The sequence below is a fragment of the Trachypithecus francoisi genome, unplaced genomic scaffold (assembly GCF_009764315.1).
Source record: "Trachypithecus francoisi isolate TF-2019V2 unplaced genomic scaffold, Tfra_2.0 Lachesis_group8, whole genome shotgun sequence".
In the NCBI taxonomy this organism is placed as follows: domain Eukaryota; kingdom Metazoa; phylum Chordata; class Mammalia; order Primates; family Cercopithecidae; genus Trachypithecus; species Trachypithecus francoisi.
The window spans coordinates 84,827,440-84,850,203 of record NW_022681473.1 but is presented as its reverse complement, the minus strand read 5'-3'; the positions used below and the strand labels follow the sequence as shown (position 1 = coordinate 84,850,203).

At 43.0% G+C, this 22,764-nt stretch overlaps 1 protein-coding gene across 10 annotated transcripts in view; it reads right to left on the bottom strand.

The window, feature by feature from the left end:
• The window catches only part of AMOTL1 (angiomotin like 1), a 193,076-nt gene that overhangs the window by 16,721 nt on the left and 153,591 nt on the right, over positions 1 to 22,764 (bottom strand). For 7 of the 10 annotated variants that reach the window (XM_033207040.1, XM_033207039.1, XM_033207041.1 and 4 more), the window contains 4 exons: positions 20,341 to 20,412; positions 9,510 to 9,655; positions 5,686 to 5,835; positions 51 to 241 (listed from right to left, as the gene is read on the bottom strand). In XM_033207040.1, coding sequence (XP_033062931.1) covers positions 51 to 241; positions 5,686 to 5,835; positions 9,510 to 9,655; positions 20,341 to 20,412 — 559 coding nt within the window. The remainder of the gene's footprint in view (positions 1 to 50; positions 242 to 5,685; positions 5,836 to 9,509; positions 9,656 to 20,340; positions 20,413 to 22,764) is intronic. The other 3 variants (XM_033207042.1, XM_033207047.1, XM_033207044.1) reach the window with 1 other exon arrangement.

Below are 22,764 nucleotides of genomic sequence, written 5' to 3'. Positions count from 1 at the left end.
TTGTTTTGCTTTGATTGCTTTTACGACCACCAGAGTTCCACTGGTCTCACCTCTCAGCTGCTGCGGTGGCCGCGGCATTCATAGCAAAGTGTCGGATGGTGCTCTCCTCCAGGTACTTCTGCTCCCACTTCGTCATGTCGGCCTCCAGGGCCAGGATCCGTTCCTCCTTCTCCCGCACAAGTTCCAGGAGGGCTGGGGCATTGTATTCCGGCACGTTGGCTGGCTGGCCATTTCCATGTTTCTGAAGGAGTAGAAAAAAACATCTTGATGCTCAAAACCACATCAATGCTGTCTACACAACTGCCCATACAGAACAGATGAAGTTCCCCAGATCCTGCAGCAATTCACACACCATGCTACTTCACCTCCAAATTCCTCTATTGTAGTTAATTCTCACGGTGTTCTGCAAAACAGACAGTATTATCCCAGTTTTACAAATGAGAAATGAAGTTTCTGAGGGATTACATTAATGATGCAATGTCCCTCAGCTAATCAGTAGTAGGGTCAGGATTCAAACCTGGGTCTATCTCTGCAGGTCAAGGCCTTTGCATGACAAGAAGTGGCTTGTCAAATGGCATGCAGTTAATTACACCAAAAGCAAGAATAGGAATTAAGTCTTGGCCTCCTGGTCTAGGGTACTTTCTCCAGAATTCCATAAAGTGATTCCAGCTGTTTGTTTCCCCTAAGGCTGGCGGGGGAAATGGAAGGCAAAGGAAGTGGGAGATTCCCTAACTTGCATGCTCCCTAACTGCAATGCTGGGAAAGGAGGTATTCATACCTGCCCCACTCAGAGGCCTGAGAATGAGAATCAAACGAGATAATGCATATGAAAGCAGAAGACCTCTAGCATAAGGCAAGCTCATTTTTCAGTCTTGTCTTTTCATCTGTGTCAATAAGAGAAAATAAAGTCATTTTCTGGATTGCTTACAAACTGAGGATGTTCATACTTCAGAATCTTTTTCCTTTGATTAGGTACACTATTTCCTCTAAAGAGCATGACACAGAAGAAGTCGGCGTTCTAAAAAAGTTCTGCTTTCAGCGCAGCAGCAGAGAGAGGTCATCTCGGGGTCTCAGGGTTAGGGGCCCAGTCAGAGTGTGGACCAGGCTCCCTAGTACTCCAGGGAGAATGATTTCATCCCAGATAGTGTATATCCTGGGGTACACATTCCCCTAATGTTTTCCAGTGATTGCAAATTTTAAACGCAGAGCTGGGTGCAAGATGAGAGGCATGTGAATGCTTTACCCAGAACCACATAATCCCCTAGATTAAGAAAACGACTGGGGAATTACTCATAGCAACAGCTGGGCAGTCGAGCTGTACTGATGGAATCTAATCGTATCAGAGAGGAAAAAAGAAATGGGTCTATGGATTTTTTGTAAACCAAATTTTGTTTTTATTCGATTTTTTTAAAGTTACAAATATAAATTATTCTAGGAAGTGGCATCTTGCCAGTGACCAACTTTTTAAGTAGGAACACAGGAGAAGGGCACACCTATCCTCACCTGACCTGTGCAGGAAGGGCACTGACTCCATCTGGCTAGGCACCTAGCCTCAAGCAGGAGAACAAATGAACCAGTCCAGCGAGATGAGACGCTGCCTTATTTTTAGAAACTTTCCTAGAAAAATCTCCCATGGCCTCACTAAGCTGCCATCTATGCTTGTCAGTTTCTATCTAAATCCCTTCTGTTACCATCTCAGCTGGCTTATTTTTGCAGAATCCTCTTAACCTCACATGAGATCATGACAACTCTTCATAGCCCCCCCCAATTCATGTCATTAAGAGTTATTTACATAAATGCATGAATGTCAGCATTCAAGGGTACAGAGCTAGCATGGTCTAATGGGTAAATGTGCTACCGAGAAAAACAGATTGATGGTCAGGTGGGCCAGCTTCTACCACCCATTCAGTCAGCTGGACGGCAAGTATTGACTGAGCATGTACCATGTGCCAGGGATGCAACAGTGAATACTACAGATTAAGTCTTCCCCCTCAATGTGTTCACGTGGGAGGAATGTCCTCATCAGTTACATGACCTTGGGCTGGTCCCTTCAACTTCCCTGTGCCTCATTTCTCTTTTAAAGAACATTCTTCAAGAACCTTCTCTCTTCTTTCTCATATGACTACTGTGGAAGTAAGATGTGAAAATTAATTTGAGCTCTTTGTAAAAGAGATAAAATTGTGACTTCTTAAAAATGTAAATTCCCCTCTCTCTTTTATCTTTTTTCTCTTTCGCTTCCCTCTCAGTTTCTAATGATGCTGAAGCACTATTTGACCTCCCATGGTAGAGGGGCAACTACTTATAAAACAGGAACTGTTGATTAAGAGCTTTTCTTTCTGCTAGTCCTATTGTCCCAACCTATCTTTTTCTCTCCATCCCCCTTCAGTATGCCACACTTCTGCTGACCTTGTTCTCAATGAGGCTGGAAAATCTGGGGTAATGGTGGAATTTGGGAGAGGGTACCAATGAATGCCCTAAAACTTAAAATGATGCTGAAGGTACTGATGGCAATGAAAAAACAGCAGTGAGAGTGATTTGTTTTTAATCAGTTGCTAAGTGCAAGGCATTCCAATAAGCACTTTGTTCAGATTTTATTTGCAGTTACAAGTGTGAGGTAAGTATAATTTATTTGCCTCACTTTATAGATAAGGAAGTTGAGGTTCAGAAAGATGACTTACTCTAGGCTACTTTTCTGGTGGGAGGTAGGATTCAACTGTGGCTGGTTTAACCCTGGGGCCCATGCTCGAAATCAACACACGATTCCATCCCTCTCTGCTCATCCTCAGTGTACCAGCCCTTCTGGAAAGGTCCAGAAGAAATAATTGGAGCTGACTCGAGGGCTCTGTGTTGTTAGAGGGAGCCAAGTAGACAGGGTCAGCTGTGTTCCGGCATAAGTCAAAGGGCAGAGCCCTTGTCTGGGCTGTTGAATCAACAAGAACTCTAAGCTGCACTCTCAAAAGTCTCTTCAGAATCATGCCCAATGGGAAGTGGTGAGTCCATGCGGTTGATCTATTGTTCTGTTGAGGGTGGAGATGACCAGGAGCTTTGTGACAGTGGGACCCCAGCATGCTTTCTAAAGCTGTCAGATAACTGCCTTGGACACAGGGATGAAGGAACAGGGTGTGGCGTGGATGGCGGAAGTCTTTCTCGAGGCTGCCCGAGGCTGCTGCCCAAGAACTGGCAGGCACGTTCATGAGTTGCGTGAGGGTGAATGAGGAGGAGGGGATCAGAGAGGCCATGGATCCCCTTTCCCGGACAGGCTGAGTTTCTCACATGACCCATGTTCTCAAGTAGACTCTGAGTCATCCCTGGTGAGGCCAGCAGAACTGCCCCCCAGACCAGCCCACAGTCACCAAAAATGAGTTTAGACACACTTTGCCCTTTTTACAGTATCTGCCACATGGAACTAGTAAAAACCTCAAGATGTTTCCAGTTGATTTTTTTGTAACAACGTTTTAACCTTTTTTCGGTTATAAGATAATGTATGCTTACTTGGAAAATCAGAAAATAAAGAAGTATTACAGGAAAAAAAATAAGAAGGCTGAGCATCCCAAACCTGAAAACACAAAACCCAAAACACTTCAGGTCCCAAGCAATTCAGATTAGGGATACTCAACCTCTACTTATCTTTTTAATGAGTATCAAGAGCAACAGGGAAAGAATCCCTGAATGTATTTCATATCATAGGAGGCAGATTAATGCTCTCATTAAAACAACAACAACAACAACAACAAACTGTAATGTTATTTTTAAAGAGATGCTGAGCATCACAGTTCTGTTTAGAGACTGTCTCCTCCTCTTTGGTCTCATGTCAGCCATACACAGCTGGGGGTCTGCCATCAGCTCCCGAACACAAATTCAAAATGAAAGCAGAGTAATTTCCCAGAAGAGCCTCAATTCTGAAATTTCTGTCCCCCACTGGTGCTCCTCAGCCTGTCAGCAGCCTTCATGCACAGCAGGAATGTTGTTTTTGCCTGCCTGAGGAAACTGTGTGGGTGAGCGTGCATGGGTCTGAGTGTGCATACAGCCGACTATCCTCTGTGGCAATTAAGATACTTTTCAAATAATTCTAACATTATGTTTCTTCTTGATAAACAACAAGGATAATGGAGGTAAGTCTGGTTTCACAGCACCAGAAGGCCAAGAAGAAGTAATCTAACTGAAGGGTGTGGACAGCATGTTAACCGGGAAGGAATATTCTTTTTGTGCTCTAAGAACCAAGATGTGCCCATTTGGTCAGCCAAAGAAAGATTCATCAGTGTCTACTGTGGGCCAGTGCCATACCTGGAACCAGGGAGAACCGCTGTCCTCAGTTGGGGAAGCGAAGATCTCAGCAACTGAGCAACAGAGAACAGCTGAAGGGTGTAACTCTGCGCCAAAGTATGTGGCACAGTTTATCAGTATTAGAAGTCCACAGACAGATCTACCTTTTCTTATGAGCTATCCACCAAGCCAAGACAGTGGGAGGCGGAGGTGGGTTTCTTAGTTTTCTGGGCAATCTCACTAACACCTCTTTCTCCAGCCAAATGCACACACCCAGAGGGAACTGTATGGGCCTGCCCTGCGAGAGGGCTGAGCTGGCCTGAGTGCATGCACTCAAGTGTTTTCAAGTGTTTTAACCACAACCACTATGCCCTATCCAGTAGATAATTCCATGGGGCCCTGCCTTGCATTTCCCTGGTATCCCAATTTAGAGCACACCCTTCACCAGCTGCATAAAGGCCTCTGCTCATCATGCTGGGTGATGGTGGAGAGGCTTGTCTGGGGCCAGGAGATTTGACCAGTCTTCCTCCTGCTTGCTGTGGTGCAGGTGAACTCCAGGCTGGGCTTTTCATTCTGTGCTAACTCATAGCTGAGTTACAGAGAAGGACAGGCAGCAGGAATAGGAGCTTATGGCCAATATTATTTTCTAGGGATGGTCCTACATCCCTTCCTCTCCTTTACCTCTGAAAACTCACTGATGATCATGTGCTACTCATGTCACCTCTTATTGGCTCTTCCCTTCAACTCCTCCACGAGTTCTCACTGTCACTACACCCTAGGCTGCACCGACAACCTTCAGGCTGGCCTCTGTGACTTTAACATCCACCCTCTGGATGGTCCTCTGACATGAGAGGGCTCTCTCCCCGATCTCTTGCACCATATTTCTCTCCAGCTTAAAAACCTCCCAGTTGTTGGTACTCTGTTGACTATAGGAAAAAAGCCCAGTCTCTCAGCTTGACCAAATGCCCTCCACAAGTGGCCTTAGTCTCCTCACCAGCCACTGCACTGGGCATTCTCCCCTAGCTACCTGCACCCTGCTGCCCTGGACCTGCCATGTCATTTCACGGCCCTGTCCTTTACCATATTCTCCCTCTACCTATGATGTTCTTGCCCTCAAATACCCAACAAATTCATCTTTCAATGTCCAGCTCAAATGTCCTCTGAAGTCATCTAATGCTGCATTCCCCTCTCCCTAGCCCCAAGCTGGTGACCACTTTCTCCCTGTGAGGACATGTGTCACTCCAGTAAGTGGACTGCTCGCCTTCTCTCCTGGTCGTTGTATGGGTTCACTGAGGACAGGGAGTTCTTGCTTCCCTCTGAATCCTGGGAGCAAGGTGCAGCATCTGGTCCACGGTAGATGTTCCATACATTTGCTGAGTGAACACATCTAATTCTTTTACCAGTCTATGCCCAGTTCCTTACCTGCTGGGTTCTCAGTGCATCCAGCTCTCTCTCCAGCCAAGTCCGCAGTCTCCGCTCCATCTGCTCTCGCTTCTCACATGCAGACTGCAGCTGGGTCAGGGCCTGCTGCAACTTCTCGACTTTCTCAACATATGCTTGCTTCTCTCGTAACTGAGTGGAGAAGAGCAAAAAAGAGCACAGAATTTAGACTACTGATTCTCAAAGCTGGGGTGGAGGAGGTAGGGTCAGATTACCTGGAGATCCTATTTAGACTACAGGTGCAGGTACCTCCCACCTCTCTACTCCTATCCTTCAAGTGCACTGGAACAGAAAAGATTTACACATAGGCTGCCAGTTATACCTACAATGGCTAGGATGTATGAAATTGAAGACCCTACTGGGGTACCTGCTTTTGGTAATTTGTGCAGCTTTGAGCTCAATACTTGTTTATTGCTTAATAATTACTGCATTTTCAGGCACTGGAAGTGAGGTAAAGAGTTTTTGCACGTATGTTTATTGCAGCACTATTTACAATAGTAAAGACATGGAAGCAACCCAAATGCCCATCAATGATAGACTGGATGAAGAAAATGTGGCACATATACACCATGGAATACTATGCAGCCATAAAAAGGAATGAGATCATATCCTTTGCAGGGACATGGATGAAGCTGGAAACCATCATTCTCAGCAAACTAACACAGGAACAGAAAACAAAACATCGCATGTTCTCCCTCGTAAGTGGGAGCTGAACAATGAGAACACATAGGCACAGGGAGGTAACAAAACACACCGGGGCAAGTTGGGGGGTAGGGGTGAGGGGAGGGAGAGGATTAGGACAAATAGCTAATGCATGTGAGGCTTACAACCTGGATGATGGGTTGATAGGTGCAGCAAACCACCATGGCACATGTATACCTATGTAACAAATCTACACGTTCTGCACTTGTTTTCCGGAACTTAACATAACATAAAATAAATAGAACTAAAATAACATAAAATAAATAGAACTAAAAAAAGAGTTTTTGATATCATGAAGAAATGCTTATTCTATAATGTCAAGTGAAAAATCCAGAATCAAAAATTATATACAACATTATCATAATGATGTCTATCTATCCATGAAAAAAAGGCAGGACTGAAATACTTAGAGCATTAAGCATGCTTATCTATATGACAGAATGGCAATTACTTCTTTATTCTTTTCTATATTTTTTCAAGTTTTTCATAATAAGCATAAATTCCATTTATAATAGAGAAATTAGGTATGTATGTATATATATATATATGTGTACCCATTTATGTATGTGTGAATAAAAAAAAATTTCTTATTATAGATATCTATGGAGTAACTTTGTCCTAAAGATTTCAGAGTCCTTTATAGATTAGTTGGCAGCCCTGAAGAGATGGGAAGTGCATAGTGAATATTCAACAACACAATAACTGAGGAGATGGAAATTAAGGTTAAAATAATTTATGGAAATGTCACATCAGGTATAGATTTAGAATTATGACCAACAACTTCCAACTCTTACTCTCACACTTTGTTTTCTTCCAATTAGGGGTTTGGCCCATGTTCATAAATCCTGGGCATACTGACAGCATTCTGAGAACTGGCTAGTGCCAAAAATCAGGCTTAGGCATCGACTTGATTTGGTCCTGGGTGAGAAGACACCAGATGCTATTTCCTGTCATTCTGCACCTGGATGTATTCAATCTTGAGTTCAATGATGACACTGGCAAGCTGGAACATGCTAGTGATTTAGCTGCTAGGTGAGCTTTCTGACTCAGCAGGCAGCACCGCTGTGAGTTATACCTATATCCTGTCCTAGTTGAAGTCACTGGAATAAAATGAAGATGCTTTGACCTTTCAAGGAGGAGAGAGCAACTTTACAGACTTTTTTACATCTGTTCTTAGGATCGATTTTTATCTGGCCCTTTCGTTCCTTGTGATTTTGATTGCTCAATTCCCCTGGCTTCTGAAGACCTACTAAGTGAAGGTTCCTGCAGCCTACTCTGACAAAATATTTTGTGTGTGTGATTCATACACCACTTACCATAACTTCCACTGAATATACTTCTCTGAATGTGTAGCCACTAGACTATAAGCACCAAGAGATTTGCCTATTTTGGTCCCCTCTGGGCAGAGTGAACAGGGCGTACCCAATGCCTGGAATAGCGCTCAGCATTTAGTAGGCACCCAGTAAGTATTTGCTAAATGAATAAATATTATCCTTAAGCAATTGCAAGAAGTTTGAAGGCAGGAATCTGTCTCCTTCACCTTTGTATCGACCTTAATTCTAGCAAGGCATATACCCTGATGAGGATGATTAATAACAGTAACTACATCAGTCAACACTGTCGGAACACTACCATGCCAAGCATTGTGCTTTATATGTAGTATCTCATTTAATCCTCCAAATAACAACAGGAAGAGGAGGCAAAGTCCCTTATTATCTCCATTAGAGATGAGAAGTCTTCAAGGTTATGTGAGTTGCTTAAGGTCACACAGCTGACAGGCCATACAGCCAGGACTCTCATTTACAGCTGTCTGCTCTAGAGTTCACTCTTACCCATCATAGTAAATTACAGTAGGCTCTCAGTATCTGAACTGAATGAAGACCATTAAAGGAAACTCTAATTAGAAAGGTGTGATGCTGGAAGCAGACCTATGAGACATTCTGGGGAGGCTACATTCAACCAACTAAAGATTTCACATAAATATAATGATAAAAAAGACCCATATTGGTTGTTATAACTTGTCTTCAAGAAGCTCACAACGAACTCTTACTTTAATAGAAATATTGAAACTAAAAGATTTTAAAAACCACCATTTTCCTTAGCTCCACTCATGGAGATGGAGATGTCATTTCAGTAATGACAATAATGAGAAGCTCCAGCCTCCCTTAAGCATAACAAACCTCCTGTCTTTAAGGGGTTGAGGTCACTTTCTGTGGCAAGTGTTTTCATATTTGATATGTTCCTTAGTGGCAACATGGAAGATACCATGGGGGCTGCCGCCCCGGATCCTTATGCTAGTATTAAAATGGTAGTTTCTATGCAAGACTTATGGGGTTTTAAAGGCTTCCAAAGGGCAAGACCCTCGTTGACTCCACCATCTTCCTCTTCAGCTGCTTTATCCTTCTGTTTGAAATTTGATGAAACATCCCTGTTACTTAGCATCGGGGGAGGTTTTCTGAAGAGACAGTTTTCTTAATTCAGCAACAGTTGGGTTAGTAACAATATCGTTTCCTCTGTGCCCAGCAACAAGCTAAGCACTTTTGTAAGTGCTTAGTAAGCCTGCTCAGGTAAGCCTGTGTAACACAGAGGCACCTGACGCCACCACCACAGGGTGCTGGAAGGTGCAGGGCAGCAGGCCCCTGGCTGCCTGGCTAGGCCTCTGCTCCTTTTCTTCTTCTTCATCTATAGCCTGGATTCCTTAGCTTGGAACTCAGAAATGGTCATTTTAATTCCTCAGTCAGGTTGAGGAAAAGGCTACCTCATAACGCTTAAGCTAAAGGGTTGATTTCATCAGAAACTACTAAATGCAATGCATGACGCCTGAGTAGGACACATGTCAACCGAAGGGCTGTAGGCTGGGCTTCACACCGAGTGTGAGTGCTTTGCTGATGGGATTCCCCTGTGCTTTTCAGACTTTGCCTGGCTCTAGAATGCATAGACTCTGTTTTTATTCACTTTTATTTGAGAAGTTTCCCATATTCCTCCCCTGTCTTAACTCCTTGGAATTGGCTCTGGTTAAGGTAGTTGGGTTAGGAAAAGAAAGTAGAAGCCCTCTGGGCTCTGCTTCCCCTCTTCCCCACCAAATCCCCACAGCCTGGTCTCACCTCCTCTTCCAGCTTGATGACCCTGGCCTGGGCATTGCTCAAAGCCTGGTCCAGGATCTCAATGTGTCTCCGATGGTCCTCACTTGCAGTCCGCACTGCTGCTAACTCCATTTCTAATTTCTCCTTTTCCTTCAAGAATTCTTTGTCTAGAAGGGAAACAAGAACAAAACTACCTCTATCAGAAATTGCTCACCCTCTGGGCTCATGGCCAGTCTACATCTGGCAAGGATTAAAAATAAAAAGCATGCAAATAGCGGAGGACTGGATTGCTGTTTCTGCTCCCTTTTAACAGTGGTGGTATGGAAGGTAATGGCTTTCTCAAAAACCACTGTCAACGCAGATACATTCCAGGCCACACTTGTGAACAGTACACAAAGAACCAGTGACCCCATATTCTTGATAACTCACTTCTCTACAACACTGACTTTCATACTTCAAATTAATCTTGTATCTACTATTACATTTTATGCTTACAACCTTCCCTGCTTCCATTTTCCAAATCTGTGATGAAAGAGTGGGTAATATTAATAATAATATTAACATTCTCATTCACAGAAAAATAAACCAAGTCCAGAGAGGTAAGCTCTTTGCCTGAGGTCAGACAGCAGAGGGGAGCATCAAGCTCAGGCCTCCAATCTCCGGGTAGATCCTCTTCCCATATGACCTGGACCCACAATTTATCCTTTTTCTGCTGAAAAGGGGAAAGGGACAAGGCTTTAAATTTAGGAAAACTGCTTTTCTCTCATTCAATGATAATGTAATGATGGCGATCACTGCCTCTCTTTGCATGTAGGAAGCCAAGGCTGGTGCGCTCTTAGTTACCCATCATCCTATACAGACTTCTCTACTGTTTTAGCTTAAGCAGGCAGAGTCGATAGTGTCATAGGATGAGCATTTCTTATTGAAAATACTTTTCATGTTGCAAAAGCAGTATGTTGTTTTTTAAAAATAAGACTATCTAGATACGTTGCTTATAATATGGAAAAACGTGAACGAACAATACATAAGAGATTGGCCAAATAAACTTCTAGAAACCCTCTGATAGGATGCAGCCATTAAAATTAAATAAGAGGGAGGCGGAGCAAGATGGCCGAATAGGAACAGCTCCAGTCTCCAACTCCCAGCGCGAGTAACACAGAAGACTGGTGATTTCTGCATTTTCAACTGAGGTACTGGGGTCATCTCTCTAGGGAGTGCCGGACAATCGGTGCTGGTCAGCTGCTGCAGCCTGACCAGCGTGAGCTGAAGCAGGGCGAGGCATCGCCTCACCTGGAAGCGCAAGGGGGAAGGAAATCCGTTTTCCTAGCCAGGGGAACTGAGACACATAACACCTGGAAAATCGCGTAACTCCCACCCCAATACTGCGCTTTAAGGAAACAGGCACACCAGGAGAATATATCCCACACCTGGCCGGGAGGGTCCCACGCCCACAGAGCCTCCCTCACTGCTAACACAGCCGTCTGCGGCGATCTATCCGCAAGGCAGCAGCGAGGCTGGGGGAGGGGCGCCCGCCATTGCTGAGGCTTAAGTAGGTAAACAAAGCCACTGGGAAGCTCGAACTGGGTGGAGCTCACAGCAGCTCAAGGAACCTGCCTGTCTCTGTAGTCTCCACCTCTGGGGACAGCCCACAGCTGAGGTCCAATAGGGAAAGCAGCGGGGGCGGTGCAGAGGCGAACGACTCTGTCTGACAGCTTTGGGGAGAGCCGTGGATCTCCCAACGCGGAGGTTGAGATCCGAGAACGGACAGACTGCCTGCTCAGGTGGGTCCCTGACCCCTGAGTAGCCTAGCTGGGAGACATCCCCCACTAGGGGCAGTCTGACACCCCACACCTCACAGGGTGGAGTCATCCCTGAGAGGAAACTTCCAAAGGAAGAATCAGACAGGTACACTCGCTGCTCAGCAATATTCTATCTTGGCAACCTCTGCTGCTGATACCCAGGCAAACAGGGTCTGGAGTGGACCTCAAGCAATCTCCAACAGACCAACAGACAGTCCTTCTGACTGTCAGACGGAAAACTATCAAACAGGAAGGACACCTATACCAAAACCCCATCAGTACGTCACCATCATCAAAGACCAGAGACAGATAAAACCACAAAGATGGGGAAAAAGCAGGGCAGAAAAGCTGGAAATTCAAAAAATAAGAGCGCATCTCCCCCTGCAAAGGAGCGCAGCCCATCGCCAGCAACGGATCAAAGCTGGTCAGAGAATGACTTTGACGAGATGAGAGAAGAAGGCTTCAGTCCATCAAACTTCTCAGAGCTAAAGGAGGAATTACGTACCCAGCGCAAAGAAACTAAAAATCTTGAAAAAAAAGTGGAAGAATTGACAGCTAGACTAATTAATGCAGAGAAGATCATAAACGAAATGACAGAGATGAAAACCATGACACGAGAAATACGTGACAAATGCACAAGCTTCAGTAACCGACTCGATCAACTGGAAGAAAGAGTATCAGCGATTGAGGATCAAATGAATGAAATGAAGCGAGAAGAGAAACCAAAAGAAAAAAGAAGAAAAAGAAATGAACAAAGCCTGCAAGAAGTATGGGATTATGTAAAAAGACCAAATCTACGTCTGATTGGGGTGCCTGAAAGTGAGGGGGAAAATGGAACCAAGTTGGAAAACACTCTTCAGGATATCATCCAGGAGAACTTCCCCAACCTAGTAGGGCAGGCCAACATTCAAATTCAGGAAATACAGAGAACGCCACAAAGATACTCCTCCAGAAGAGCAACTCCAAGACACATAATTGCCAGATTCACCAAAGTTGAAATGAAGGAAAAAATCTTAAGGGCAGCCAGAGAGAAAGGTCGGGTTACCCACAAAGGGAAGCCCATCAGACTAACAGCAGATCTCTCGGCAGAAACTCTACAAGCCAGAAGAGAGTGGGGGCCAATATTCAACGTTCTTAAAGAAAAGAATTTTCAACCCAGAATTTCATATCCAGCCAAACTAAGTTTCATCAGTGAAGGAGAAATAAAATCCTTTACAGATAAGCAAATGCTTAGAGATTTTGTCACCACCAGGCCTGCCTTACAAGAGACCCTGAAGGAAGCCCTAAACATGGAAAGGAACAACCGGTACCAGCCATTGCAAAAACATGCCAAAATGTAAAGACCATCGAGGCTAGGAAGAAACTGCATCAACTAATGAGCAAAATAACCAGTTAATATCATAATGACAGGATCAAGTTCACACATAACAATATTAACCTTAAATGTAAATGGACTAAATGCTCCAATTAAAAGACACAGACTGGCAAACTGGATCAAGAGTCAAGACCCATCAGTCTGCTGTATTCAGGAGACCCATCTCACATGCAGAGACATACATAGGCTCAAAATAAAGGGATGGAGAAAGATCTACCAAGCAAATGGAGAACAAAAAAAAGCAGGAGTTGCAATCCTAGTCTCTGATAAAACAGACTTTAAACCATCAAAGATCAAAAGAGACAAAGAAGGCCATTACATAATGGTAAAGGGATCAATTCAACAGGAAGAGCTAACTCTCCTAAATATATATGCACCCAATACAGGAGCACCCAGATTCATAAAGCAAGTCCTTAGAGACCTACAAAGAGACTTAGACTCCCATACAATAATAATGGGAGATTTCAACACTCCACTGTCAACATTAGACAGATCAACGAGACAGAAAGTTAACAAGGATATCCAGGAATTGAACTCATCTCTGCACCAAGCGGACCTAATAGACATCTATAGAACTCTCCACCCCAAATCAACAGAATATACATTCTTCTCAGCACCACATCGCACTTATTCCAAAATTGACCACATAATTGGAAGTAAAGCACTCCTCAGCAAATGTACAAGAACAGAAATTATAACAAACTGTCTCTCAGACCACAGTGCAATCAAACTAGAACTCAGGACTAAGAAACTCAATCAAAACCGCTCAACTACATGGAAACTGAACAACCTGCTCCTGAATGACTACTGGGTACATAACGAAATGAAAGCAGAAATAAAGATGTTCTTTGAAACCAATGAGAACAAAGATACAACATACCAGAATCTCTGGGACACATTTAAAGCAGTGTGTAGAGGGAAATTTATAGCACTAAATGCCCACAAGAGAAAGCAGGAAAGATCTAAAATTGACACTTTAACATCACAATTAAAAGAACTAGAGAGGCAAGAGCAAACACATTCAAAAGCTAGCAGAAGGCAAGAAATAACTAAGATCAGAGCAGAACTGAAGGAGATAGAGTCACAAAAAACCCTCCAAAAAATCAATGAATCCAGGAGTTGGTTTTTTGAAAAGATCAACAAAATTGACAGACCGCTAGCAAGACTAATAAAGAAGAAAAGAGAGAGGAATCAAATAGACGCAATAAAAAATGATAAAGGGGATATCACCACGACCCCACAGAAATACAAACAACCATCAGAGAATACTATAAATGCCTCTACGCAAATCAACTAGAAAATCTAGAAGAAATGGATAATTTCCTGGACACTTACACTCTCCCAAGACTGAACCAGGAAGAAGTTGAATCCCTGAATAGACCAATAACAGGCTCTGAAATTGAGGCAACAATTAATAGCCTACCCACGAAAAAAAGTCCAGGACCAGATGGATTCACAGCTGAATTCTACCAGAGGTACAAGGAGGAGCTGGTACCATTCCTTCTGAAACTATTCCAATCAATAGAAAAAGAGGGAATCCTCCCTAACTCATTTTATGAGGCCAACATCATCCTGATACCAAAGCCTGGCAGAGACACAACAAAAAAAGAGAATTTTAGACCAATATCCCTGATGAACATCGATGCAAAAATTCTCAATAAAATACTGGCAAACCGGATTCAGCAGCACATCAAAAAGCTTATCCACCATGATCAAGTGGGCTTCATCCCTGGGATGCAAGGCTGGTTCAACATTCGCAAATCAATAAACGTAATCCAGCATATAAACAGAACCAAAGACAAGAACCACATGATTATCTCAATAGATGCAGAAAAGGCTTTTGACAAAATTCAACAGCCCTTATGCTAAAAACGCTCAATAAATTCGGTATTGATGGAACGTACCTCAAAATAATAAGAGCTATTTACGACAAACCCACAGCTAATATCATACTGAATGGGCAAAAACTGGAAAAATTCCCTTTGAAAACTGGCACAAGACAGGGATGCCCTCTCTCACCACTCCTATTCAACATAGTGTTGGAAGTTCTGGCTAGGGCAATCAGGCAAGAGAAAGAAATCAAGGGTATCCAGTTAGGAAAAGAAGAAGTCAAATTGTCCCTGTTTGCAGATGACATGATTGTATATTTAGAAAAACCCATCGTCTCAGCCCAAAATCTCCTTAAGCTGATAAGCAACTTCAGCAAAGTCTCAGGATACAAAATTAATGTGCAAAAATCACAAGCATTCTTATACACCAGTAACAGACAAGCAGAGAGCCAAGTCAGGAATGAACTTCCATTCACAATTGCTTCAAAGAGAATAAAATACCTAGGAATCCAGCTTACAAGGGATGTAAAGGACCTCTTCAAGGAGAACTACAAACCACTGCTCAGTGAAATCAAAGAGGACACAAACAAATGGAAGAACATACCATGCTCATGGATAGGAAGAATCAATATCGTGAAAATGGCCATACTGCCCAAGGTATTTATAGATTCAATGCCATCCCCATCAAGCTACCAATGAGTTTCTTCACAGAATTGGAAAAAACTGCTTTAAAGTTCATATGGAACCAAAAAAGAGCCCGCATTGCCAAGACAATCCTAGGTCAAAAGGACAAAGCTGGAGGCGTCACGCTACCTGACTTCAAACTATACTACAAGGCTACAGTAACCAAAACAGCATGGTACTGGTACCACAACAGAGAAATAGACCAGTGGAACAGAACAGTCCTCAGAAATAATACCACACATCTACAGCCATCTGATCTTTGACAAACCTGACAAAAACAAGAAATGGGGAAAGGATTCCCTATTTAATAAATGGTGCTGGGAAAATTGGCTAGCCACAAGTAGAAAGCTGAAACTGGATCCTTTCCTTACCCCTTATACGAAAATTAATTCAAGATGGATTAGAGACTTAAATGTTAGACCTAATACCATAAAAACCCTAGAAGAAAATCTAGGTAGTACCATTCAGGACATAGGCATGGGCAAGGACTTCATGTCTAAAACACCAAAAGCAACGGCAGCAAAAGCCAAAATTGACAAATGGGATCTCATTAAACTAAAGAGCTTTTGCACAGCAAAAGAAACTACCATCAGAGTGAACAGGCAACCTACAGAATGGGAGAAAATTTTTGCAACCTACTCATCTGACAAAGGGCTAATATCCAGAATCTACAAAGAACTCAAACAAATATACAAGAAAAAAACAAACAACCCCATCAAAAAGTGGGGAAAGGATATGAACAGACATTTCTCAAAAGAAGACATCCATACAGCCAACAGACACATGAAAAAATGCTCGTCATCACTCGCCATCAGAGAAATGCAAATCAAAACCACAATGAGATACCATCTCACACCAGTTAGAATGGCAATCATTAAGAAGTCAGGAAACAATAGATGTTGGAGAGGATGTGGAGAAATAGGAACACTTTTACACTGTTGGTGGGATTGTAAACTAGTTCAACCATTATGGAAAACAGTATGGCGATTCCTCAAGGATCTAGAACTAGATGTACCATATGACCCAGCCATCCCACTACTGGGTATATACCCAAAGGATTATAAATTACTCTACTACAAAGACACATGCACACGTATGTTTATTGCGGCACTATTCACAATAGCAAAGACTTGGAATCAACCCAAATGTCCATCTGTGACAGACTGGATTAAGAAAATGTGGCACATATACACCATGGAATACTATGCAGCCATCAAAAAGGATGAGTTTGCGTCCTTTGTAGGGACATGGATGCAGCTGGAAACCATCATTCTTAGCAAACTATCACAAGAAGAGAAAACCAAACACCGCATGTTCTCACTCATAGGTGGGAACTGAACAATGAGATCACTTGGACTCGGGAAGGGGAACATCACACACTGGGGCCTATCATGGGGAGGGGGGAGGAGGGAGGGATTGCATTGGGGAGTTATACATGATATAAACGTTATGCACATGTACCCTAGAACTTAAAGTATAATAAAAAAAAAAAAAAAAAAAAAAAATTCAAAAATGCTAAAAAAAAAAAATAAAAAAAAAAAAAAAAAAAAAAATTCAAAAATGCTAAAAAAAAAAAATAAAATAAAATAAAATAAAATAAAATAAAATTAAATAAGAGAATACTAGTGACATGAAAAAAAGTCTCCTTATTGAAAACAGGTAGTTACAAAACCGTATGCATACTATTCCGTATTTATAGAAAATGAGGCATAGAATTACAATAGTAGCAGCAACAATAGTAGTTAGAAATAGATTTCTGTGTGCCCACACCATTGCAATGTTCCATACTGGCTATCTCAATCCTCCTAGCAACCCACACTGAACCATAGAGAACCCAAGTCTGGAAGTGACACCAGTGGTTAATCAGTAGTTAACAGTGTTTGCATGCATTCACATTTCCGCCTATATGCATTCGTTAATTTAACGAATAGTTATCAGACATTAAGGACCAGCACTATGTGTTCTGAAGCAATAGAAAGAATGCAGCACACTAACAGGGCAGAAAAATGTGGTTTTAAATACAGGGCATGGAAATTAAAATGACACTGTAAGGCTGCAAATATTAGATAAACTCACAACTTTAGAGCCAGAAAGGATCACAGGAAACATCAACATCCAGTTCTCCCTCTTTTGCTTCATTGCTGAGAAGAGGAAAGCCCTGAGGAGCAAAGGCACTTGTCCAGGGTCTCCCAGCCAGTGGGGACAGAGCCAGGGCCAGAATCTGGTTTTCCTGATGTCCCAGTACAATGTCCTTCCTTCTTGACTGCACAACCCTTGCATCGTCGAATTATGTCGACGGAATCAGAGGGCAATGGAACAGCTTCTGAATCGACAGACTGAAGGAGCTGACTTGTAAAGCTAAGCGGTGGCTGTGCTTCCTAGAAGCAATGGCATCCCCTGAAAACAAGATGAGGCCACCAAGATCCCGACTCAGAGCACAGCATTATTTCTGGGTTCTTTATGCCCCACTGCAGTGACCCTCTACACTGCTCCTTCTCCCTTTCTGCGGCATTTGAAATGGTGCCTCTAAAACTTCCTTCCCAATCCGTGGAAAACAGGCATGTGAGAGACCTAAACAAAGGGGTCGGTGGCAGCCCCCTAGTGCTACCCACCCCCATCCACAGCCCTGAAGGGACCAAAGCACCTCACTCTTTCTGTGCAAAGAGTGAGGTGACCACCTAATCCTAGGTTTGGACAACATCTCAGTGGTCATAGTGCCTGCTGGCCTTGTCCAAGCTCTGGAGGGCACTCAGGTATTACTAAGCAGGCATCCTGGAAATGAACCCCAGGATCTCAGAGCTTCTACCTGGTTATCAACCTAAGCATAAACATTCTTCTCTTTGTTGAGGGCCACCAAGTATACACTGATGTTGACAAGAAGCAGTAAAATGATAGTCTGAACTCAAGAACAGAAGCCACAACCAAAGTTTCTCATGTTCTGTAGATCAGTGATGACTATTATTTATTGTTATATCACAGTGATAGCTATTTAGATAGTCCTGAGTCAACAAACATCCCACCCCTCCAACACCCCCCTGCCATATACATACATGATCTCAGCGTTTGCTATTTGCTTGATAAGCAGTATCATAGTGTAGCTAAAGAAAGGATTTTAGCATGAGAAAGACCTGGATTCAAATCCTAGGCTCACTACTTTATAATTATGAGGCCTCAGGTGAGGATTTTAACCTCTCTGTGCCTCAGCTCCCTCATCTATCAAATGGCAATGGTAACATCTACATCACAGTGTTGTTACGATGATGCTGTTGATGAAGGTGATGCTTATAAAGTATAAAGGGACCCGAGTACTCAGGACTTTGTTTTAGTTATTATTGATTCCCTGGGCCAATAAGAGCGCCTGGCTCAAAAATATTGTTGAATGAATGAATGAGTCTTTATTATGTGTCAAGTTCAGTGTCCACTGAACAATAAATCACACCTCCTGTTAGCTGTTAGGTATTCAGTATCCTCGTGATCTCCTAACAGCCTTTGTTATACAGTTGTCCACTCAACCTTCGAACCCACTGCTCACTTACAAGCTGCTACACATCAGATGCCTGGTACTGACCATGGATACCTCTGGTTCCTTCCTCTGCCCAGGCTCCCTAAACCCCACAGTGTACACTACAGACAAAGATGTGGAGATTGGACAAAAGCTACATTCGTTTCTGGAGTGTTTTGCAGACCTCTGAAATTCATGGGTCAAACATCTCTGTCCTGAATTTGGTGACTTTAGACTTAAAGCTCCAGCATCATCACTTAGTATCACTCATACTGGTTAAGAACTCCTTGTCTACTGATAGGCAGTAGTGTTGCCAATTATAAAGTTTTAAAAACAGTGTTCATGACAATAGTAATAACAATATCTTCCCATGTTTCTTGAATAAGTACTGTGTTCCAGGAATGGTTACTTACAGTAGTCTCTTTATTCTAAGTTTTCTGTAGGAGGTAGGCAACATCATTCTTATTTTCCAGCTGAGGAAAATGCCACTAAAAAAAGGGTAAGTAATTTGCCCACAGAGGTGATAATCATCAATGGCAGAAATAGAAGTTGCATTTATATCTAATGTGTGTTCACAAACACGGCCCAGCACTGCTCCTCCTCTCCAAGCACGCATAGGGATAGAAGAGCTCCATTACAACATAGCTTATTTTTGCACAGATTTAAGTTATGTCACAGGTCATATATCTCTGAAAACATAGCAATTACATTCACATGTGTATCCATTTACAAATATTAACTAATGAAGCATCTACTACACAGAGGCATCAGAGTACTGGTTAAAAGCGTGGGTCTAGAATCAAACTGCCAGGGCTCACACCCAGCTCTTCCACTTATGGTTCTGTGACTCAGGTAGTAAACAAACCTCTTTGTGCTTCAACTTCTTTGCCTTTAAAGCAAGCATCACCATAGTACCTATTTCAAAAGGCATACAGTAAGTTCCCAATGAATGTCAACTTTGATAACACTGTGGTTATTATTGTTGTTACAGGAAGTATGATCAATTCTGGGGCTCTGAGGTGAGGAGGATATAGCATTCTATACCTGATCTGGTGGGAAAAGATGCAAAGACGTGGGCAAAGGCAATGTGACAAGGTGCTCTAACAGATGCAGGCACAGGGTGCTGTGAGAACACAGGAAGGACAACTAACCCAGAGAAGGGAATGAGGAAGACGGGGTTTCAAGGCAGTCGGCCTACAAGGTGGGCTAGCTATGCTCCCCAACTCTTGGAGACATGGGGACCATGAAGTGTATCAGACTCACTCAAAGGAGTCATCCTTCAGGAGATAACAAGGGAGAGTCCCACGGTGAAACCACCTCATAAGAAGGTCCTTCAGTTTATTAGCTAAGCCTCTTCGGATGGATCTCAAGAAAGACAAGTCTCGTGATGAATTTTTGGTAGGGCTCCAATATATATACTGAGAATTCCCAGAACAGGCAAGTTGACACAAGGGAATTCTTGCCCAGAATGGTCTGTTTACTCAGTGGATATGAATTACCCTGAACTGTGTGGCATAGGGAGCTGTTTAGCTTGATGGCTCTCGTCCCATTTACATAGAAGGATGTCTGCTCATACACTGTTTACTCTTAAGCACAGTGATGGCACAGGCTTTGTGGCCAGGCCGACCTGGTTTGATTTTGGCACCTTCGCATAGCAGCTCACCTTGGACACATGACTTTACCTCTCTGAGACTCCATCTCCTCAGATGAAACTCACAAGATCTATTTTGCAGAACTGCAGGTGAGGATTAAAATAAGTATCAGTAAAATGCCTACCACAGGACTTGGCACATAATACTAATACTTGATAAATCACAACAAGAGCTAACATACATTCCTGGGGACTTACCATGTCCCGGTCACTGTTCCAAGAGCTTTAAAACATATAATCCTCCCATAAGCTCCATTTGACAAATAGAAAACTGAAGCAAAACAAGCTATGACACTTGTACAATGTCGAATGGTGGTCCCATTTGTGTCTCCCTTGCTTGAGGAAAGAACACAACTGGAAGAAAGAAATAGGCCCAATAATTCAAAGACGTCCCCTTTCTGTCTTACCCTTCTTCTTTGTCAGTTCTGGGTAACGTTCCAAGTGGACACCCTGCTGAAACTGTGTCTGTGATTACTATCTGAGCACTAAGCCTAACTGCCAGCTGAACTGTGGGACAGAAGACCCTGTTCTACCGTCTTAGCCACTTCTGTTAGGAAATACTGAGGGTGGATGTGTGTATAAGGTCAGGGCTCTATGTGCTGTGCTACAGCTTCAAATTCAGTGCTCCCACTTACGGCTGGGGCTTCTGAGGACAGCAAACCTGTAAGCCAGCACTTCCTACATAGGAATTCATTTCTATGGCTTTCTAATACAATGAATTTTTGAGAAGTTTTTCCCTACCCCATGTAACTGGAGAGATAGAGGAGTCCAGCTACTGCCTGCTTGATCAAGGAGTGTCTAAGTCACTGGAGTGCTTGGTAAATAAAAGACAGGTGTTTGCTATGGTTTGAATATGGTCCCCCAAATTTCATGTGTTAGAAACTTAATCCCCATTGTAACAGTATTAAGAGGTGGGGCCTTTAAGAGACGATTAGGCCATGAGGGTTCAGCCCTCATGAATTAATTAATGCTGTTACTGTAGGAGTAGGTTGGTTATTGTGGGAATAGGCTACTCATTTAAAAAATGAGTTCTGCTTGATTCTGTCTCATGGGATCACTTCTGCCTTCCACCCTTTGGCCATGCAATAATGCAGCACAAGGCCCTCACCAGGTGCCAGCACCATGATCTTGGACTTGCCAGCCTCCTGAACTACGAATCAAATAAACTTCTATTGTTTGTAAATTACCCAGTCTGTGGTATTCTGTTACAGCAGCAGAAAATGAACTAAGACAGTATTCTGTTCCTTTTTCAGCTGGAATCAAGGTTTGATCCTTAACCAACTGGGTTGGGGGCGGGGGTTGGATCTCTGAGAGAGAGAGAAAGAGACAAGAGAGAGGAGAGAGAGAGAGGGGTATGAAGGCATAAAAATAGGCCAAGCTAATTCTGTTCAAGCTCCAAATTCCAAATGCCCCCATAATGATACATAACTAGCCCATTTTGGCACCTGCTTCTGGAGAGTCAGGTACCTCTCTGGCACTTCTCAAGGAAGGTTCTTGGATGTGGGAAGAGGTGGTGGTGGTGACAGAGTTAAAGGAGGAGGAGGCAGGCACAACAATGAACCTGAGAAATGCCAATGACTGATTTTAGAGGTACAGTCTCTGGGAGTCTCTGAGTGAAGACAGCTTAAAGGGCATTACCAGAGAAGAAGCCACAAAGGAGAGGCCGAGTAGGGAGACTGAGGGGAGCCATGTACAACAATGTCCAGGCCCTCTATGTACCATGCCAGAGCCCCAAGTCCAGCACTGGCGATTGACTCAGAGAATGAACCTGTGTGAAGAGGCCAATGCTTCCATAACCTGGAATGCTCTATGAAATAGACAAATTTCCTGCTATCTGCCCAGCTAGTCCAGTGCTGATCAACACCAAGGGCATCAATTCTGTTACCTTGAAACTTCTCCACAATGCTGCTGAAATGAAATCCTCTTATGAAAAGATGTCCAAATAATTATCTGCCATATTATCCCTCCCTAATGTTTCTCCTCCATTTCTTCTTCCTCAGTGATCCCTCAGCTCCAAGGTGCCAGGCACCATATCTAATAATACTAAACAGATGTTGGAGAGGATTCTACTTCAAGGGACAGCTACAATTTATAGAGTAATTGAAGGGTCAGATTTACTAGAAAGTCCTTGTTGATACCAAAGGTAATTTGTTTTTTTCTGAGGTTGTGGGCATGGAAAGACAATAGGAAGATATTTCATTTACCTTACTGTCTACAAAACTATTTAGGTTCCTTCTGCCTCAAAGATACTCCACACTCAGGGGCCCCTTCTTAACATCTGCCCCCACCTCCTCACCCCAGTTTGAGTCAAACTGATGAACCTAGAGACTCAAAAAATAGAATCCAAAAAGAGCACTGTTTGCAAACACATACAAGTGATCTATTCACATGAGGCTTATTTGATGCAAAACAACATGAAACACGATCTACTTTTTA